The following is a 6,193-nucleotide window of genomic DNA, read 5'->3' as shown; positions in this document are numbered from 1 at the left end:
TTGCTTTCAAAGATTAGCTTGTTTGAACACTCTTGTGCATACATAAGATTATCATTGTATTGAGTGTAGATTGCTCATATACACCACTGAGCTTATCGTTCTTACATGTTTGGTGTGAATTGATTTGTGATTGTGCTTAGTGGTACATATTCGCTTATGTAAGAAACATTTCCATGTACGTAAATTTTCATTCATTTGTTGTATTCCAGGCGTGGGCCTGAAGAGGGAGACTAGCCCTGTGGAATAGTCCCGGATTGGCTTAGACCCGGTTAGAAAAGTTAGGTGCACCATCTTGATAAGGTGTAAGTTGAGGTCAGTCTCGTGAATTGATTAGGTTGTAATCGGTGCCGCTCTATCCGTTAAGTAAGCCGTAATGGAATCCTTATGTTGATGAGCCAAGGCAGGGACGTAGGTACAGTTGGCCGAACCCCGATGACATATTGTGTGTGTACTTTATATTTTCGTAATTTATTTTCTGCACGTGTATGTTATTTTATGAATGTTGCACATGATTTAATTTCCATACATTTTATTTATCTACGTTTTTGGGTTTATGAGTATATAAACAGACCCTAGTTTGAATATTACTTCTACTGACTTGAACATACCTAGAAAGAAATTTTAAATACCCAATTCACCCCCCTCCCCCTCTTGGGAATACACCAAGGCTAACACCTTTTGATGGTTTTTACTTGCTTGCCACTTACCTATGTTTACAAGTTAGAAATTTGAAGCTTTGATTTTAATTTGTATGGTTTGACTAGAATGCACTAATGATATATGAAATTATACTAAATTTCATCCAAATCTACAAAAATTCAAATTTAGTGTTCGAATATGGACTTAAAACAACCTTATTTCTTTTCAATAACTAAAGTTAATTTCTTCTTTTAACTTCTAAAGTAATTCTAATTGCCACTTCTAGTTTTAATAAAGAATTGGCATTCCTATTAATTAGCTAATAATTCTACTTAGTTGCAAGGGCTAAGATTAGCATTAGGACTACATATAGATGGTCAAACTTGACTCCAACACCACATACATAAGAATTCTCCCACTACTTAACATTTTAAAATTTATTCCAAGAATTTGGCTTTTATAGAGATGGGCAAAAATAGGAAGTTTTGTAAAAAGATTAAGGATTGATGATATGTTGATGTTTTGACAAATGGAGGCTAAGAGGCATACCATTGATGTAGAGATTGGATGATATGGTGAAGCTTAGTAATAAAAAAAAAAATGTTAGTGGTTTAAAATGGGATCACTTGGTTATGCAACATATTTAACCTAATAATTTCTCAAAAATATAATGGTTGTTGTAATCATCAAGCAACTTCCTTGAATTAGAGAGTTTGAATTAAATTGAGAGCTACATTGATGCATTTTGATTAGCATCCTGAAATAACATGGAAGATTGCCAACTAAATGAATAACATTATTAATTGAAACATAATAATTATTAAGTTAATTAAACACTTTAGAATTTCAAGAAATCAATCAAAGGACATTAATCCTTGCAACAAAGTACAAAATGACATTTCCCCATCTTCTTTCCTCTTACCCAAATTCTATCAGTCCCGACATCAATCGCACATCACTTGTTCGACGAATTGTCCTAAAGATGCGTACGAAGACCCATCTCTTGTAAGAGCCTTCCTAATCTTCTCCCTCATCTCCTTAACATTTTTCTTAATCACTTCACCATTTCCCTCCATTACACCCCTTATCCCTCTCTCTATCTCATTCGCACTCACCAAATCGTCACTGTCCTTCTTGTAATCTATTCTGATCTCCACCCCTAGCCCTAGCTCCCTCGCCATCACAAACGCATTCATTTGTTGCTCTGCATACATTGGCCATGTTGCAATCGGAACCCCATACCACATGCTCTCCAATGTTGAGTTCCATCCACAATGCGACACAAATCCTCCTACTGCTCTATGGGCCAACACCGCCACTTGTGGAGCCCATCCAATAACCTTCCCAATCCTAGCTGTTCGCTCTAAGAACCCTTCGGGTAGTACCTCTTCAGGGTTGTCGTAATCAGTAGGAAATCCAATCTTGTTTTTAACTGTTGATGGTGGGGGCCTTCGTAAAGACCAGAGGAATCGATGCCCACTGAGCTCTAGCCCAAGTGCAATCTCTTTTACTTGGTTTACACTAAAGCTCCCCATGCTTCCAAAGCATAGGAACACAACTGATGATGGGGGTTGATCATCGAGCCAAAACATGATGCTAGACCCCTTTTGTGCATCATCCGTTAGATTGAGTATGGGTCCCACTGGGTAAATGGGTGGCGTTCCATCTATGCCAATATTAGTATTGAGGGTGTTGACAGTATAGGATTCTAACTCCACGCACGTGTTTACCAAAATACCCTTTGATTCCCTGAATCTTTTGGCGCTGTTAAGGATAACAGTAGACGCACCGTCCTTGTCCACCACTACAGAGGGCAGCACCCTAGCCGGAACCGGATTGGCGAAACAAGGGATGACCAACTCAGAGTCTGAATTGGCGAACTCCGTGACGTCCCGGTGATGGTCATCGCGAAGGGTTTGGAAATGGAGCAGGAGACCGAGAAAGGCAGCGCCGGACGGGACGAACACATAGGAAGGCAGGCCCAGCTCCTTCGCCAGGTCCATCATCAGGGTGCAGAACATGTCGACGACGAACCCGGCCACAGGGGCGGAGTCTGGCGAGGCACTGAGTTCGGCAACGGCCGCTCGGACTTGGGGTATGCTGGGGCTGACAATGGCGTCGAAGGATTTATAAGCAGGTGGATCGTCAGGGGTTTGTTGTGGGGGAGGGAGGTTTAGAAATTTGATGCCGCCGGTGCCGGAAGAAGCGACGGAGACTGATTTGATATATGACTCGGCCATAGACGGGAAGGGAGCGTCGATGATGAGCACGGTAGCGGAGAGGTGGGGGTAGTGATGGGTGAGGAGCTTCGCGATCTCCACCATGGACACGATGTGGCCGACGGCCGGAAATGGGATGAACATCAGCTCTGCTTTCTTCATTCTTTCTTAATTTCTTTGTTAAGGGTGTACGAGTTTATTCTCAGTACTATCTTGAACTTGCCGGTGTATGTATATATATATATATATATATATATATATATATATATATATAGAGAGAGAGAGAGAGAGAGAGAGAGAGGGAAGGGGTTTAGTGCGAGTTTGCATCTACGCATTATTGCTCATTGCATGTGCTTGGAGATAAATTTGACCTTTTGGTTTGGGGAGGATGACATATGCGCTGTGCTGGCATGGGCAAAGTGAAGGGAAAAGACTTACAAATCCACGAAGCTTCTTTCATCATCGGCATTAATGGCGCATACCTAGAAAATTTCTTTGGCACAAAGAAATATATAAATAGTATTAAATTAAAGTAGCATTTGATAATTTTAGATATGAATTTGATTGAATTTAATTTAGAGTCAATATAATTGTATATTATATTTTGCCTAAATTTATATAAATTTAAATCCCTCTTATACATAAATTCACAAATAATATAGTTAATACCTATTTCAAATAAATTTTATTTAAAAGAAAATTGAAAGAAACAATTTCTGCATCTCATTATAATTAATTTGTCATATTTTATTTTATTTCGCATGAAAGTTTTAGGTTTTTCAAGTCTATTTTTTTTTTAGGAGTAAGGGTGGAGTAGTATTTTGTTAGAGATAAAAATTTAATTTGCTAATAAGTAATTTTGATTTTTTAAATTTCAATATCCCCATTGAGCTACATATGGATTGTCACCGATGTGAGTCTAATTAGGAAAAATTATATAGAAAATATGTTCCTTCACATGTTCAGCACTCATTTTTAGGATGTAAAACATGGCTAAGTGAATTTTATATTTACTAAAATATATGATGGGCGTGACCTATTTACCACACACCACCAAAAAAGTAATATTGAATATATAGAAATAAAACTGAAGGAGGCTTCATTTTGCTATAATAATTTATTCTCACTAGTGATTCAAAGTCTGGATAGGCTTTCAACTCATCAACCGAGCGACACGCCAACATATTTTCCTTGATTTCCTCTTCACTAACATGCATAGCACTTTTGTTCGCTACTCATCAATAGCCCACTATTAATATCTATGTATAGAAAACTGTTTTACTTGAAGTAAAATTATTATGTAAAAGTAGGTATTTTTTTTTATATATAGATGTGGAATATACAATAAATAAATGACTAGTTTAATTAAGTTTTAAAATGAATGGGGATATAAGCAGTAGAAAAAGTCATGTTAATATGTAATCCAGTAGTTTTCTTATTAAACTTAAGTAAAGAAAAAAAGAAAAAGAGACATCTAGTAATTATCTATAGGATCATTTCTCAAAAGCAAAAAAATAAAAATAAAATAAAATAAAAGAAGGTGTTATGAAAAAGGTCAAGCATGATTGAAGTATTAAAATTATCACATCTCTTTAGTTTTATTTGAGATGTCTAAAGGACAGTTATAATATATAATGCTTTCATTAAGTTTTGAAAAATCTTATCAAATCAAAATATTTACTAATAGATGGATGGAAAATAAAGAAAATCTCTTGTTTTGGTCGCTTAGGAGACATTGAAATGGTCAAAATTTGAGAGTTTTATGTTATAAAGTGTAGGGTTCAAATCTTGAGAAGAGTGAGAAGGAGTATATGTATAAATAAAGGAGCTTAAGCCCAATTTCTATTAAAACCGGAGGAGTCCATAGGTGTGCTTGATATATATGGGCGAGTACCAACTTGACCCAAAAGCTTAAACCTATAGGATCTTGGGCCCAATCATGTACATAAGCATCCATCATTCACTCACTTTTTCAAATGTGAGACAAACTCACAAGTGGAATTCTCAACAATCTCCCCCTCACTTGTGAGTTCCAACTGCTCCCCCGTGAATGGAAGTTCCACCACTCGTGTGTTCCAACTGCTCCCCCTTGAACGAAAGCCATCTCTCCCTCATGGTTACCATTGCGTCTTACGTGTCTCGGATTGTACTCCAAGTGGGACCTCCAAACCAATGCTACCACCCCCTCCGACATCTTGACCCTATTTGAATCCATTTTGGCAGCTTAGATGATCCTTCTTTAGCCTCGGTCACACACTCCCACACCCAGAGTTATGAACCGTCGGCTCTAATACCATTTGTTTTAACCGGAGGAGTCCATAGGTGTGTTTGATACACATGGATGAGCTCCAACTTGATCCAAAAGAAAAGATATATAACTTTTATAACACAAGATAATATTTTCCAATTTGATAGGAAACATTCTAGTGATTATAGTTTGGGACTTATATATTTAAGTCTCGAGTTCGAATTCAAAAATATGGGAAAGGGTATGAAATAGGAGATGGGTGACACCCTATTGAGTACTATTTATCAAATGAAAATTATTTATTTTGTAGGTGTGCACATGATAGTTTAAATGTATATTCCATGTGATATGTTTTACTATTAAGAATAATTTAATCAAATATATTATTTAATAATTTTACTGATTTTTTTTAACTTTGTTTATGATCAAGGGTCAAAAGTGCCTTACATTTCTTGAATAGTTTATTTTATATCATCATATGCTTACTACTCTTCTTATTTCAATGCGTTGATCAGTGTGCTTTCTAGATACCTATTTTTCTATTCATAAAACTAAAATTAATCAAATTTATTTTGTATTATCATACGCTTCTTACTCTTGTTACTTTTATGGGATTCATCAGTATGCTTTCTAGATATATAGCTATTTTTCCATTCATGAAACTAAAGTAATCAACTTTATATAAAAGTTACAAGGGCATATGTTACACATCGATGCGCCTTATACACTGCATGAGGTACAAACTAACAATAATTATTATATAGCAGTAGCCCATTACTTTCAACACTAGCAAGAAAGTTGAAATGAAAGAGTTCGTAGTGTGAACGGAATCATGCAAGAAAGTTGAATTCTTATTATTACTCTTTTTAATATTAATTTTCCAAGCTTGCCGACCAAGCAAGAAAGTTTCAAACTTTAATTCCTAACATAATTTCTTAAATAATATAACATAAGCTCTTGGTGCAACATGACCCAATTCACACAAATATCTTCATAACTTTTTTCATTTCTCATTGATTTTTAATAGCTATGCTAATTTATTTAAAAGTTTGTATAATTTTAAAGAAGTGGTAGGTTATTTCATATT

At 35.9% G+C, this 6,193-nt stretch overlaps 1 protein-coding gene across 1 annotated transcript; it reads right to left on the bottom strand.

The window, feature by feature from the left end:
- Positions 1–1,456: 1,456 nt before the first annotated feature.
- Positions 1,457–3,055, bottom strand: LOC131160013 (anthocyanidin 3-O-glucosyltransferase 2-like). The gene has a single exon (XM_058115294.1). The coding sequence runs from the start codon at positions 3,018–3,020 to the stop codon at positions 1,584–1,586; it is 1,437 nt and encodes a 478-aa protein (XP_057971277.1). The 5' UTR covers positions 3,021–3,055; the 3' UTR covers positions 1,457–1,583.
- Positions 3,056–6,193: the final 3,138 nt, after the last annotated feature.

The sequence above is a fragment of the Malania oleifera genome, chromosome 7 (genome assembly GCF_029873635.1).
Source record: "Malania oleifera isolate guangnan ecotype guangnan chromosome 7, ASM2987363v1, whole genome shotgun sequence".
Taxonomy (NCBI): domain Eukaryota; kingdom Viridiplantae; phylum Streptophyta; class Magnoliopsida; order Santalales; family Ximeniaceae; genus Malania; species Malania oleifera.
This window is presented reverse-complemented; position numbering and strand designations above follow the sequence as displayed.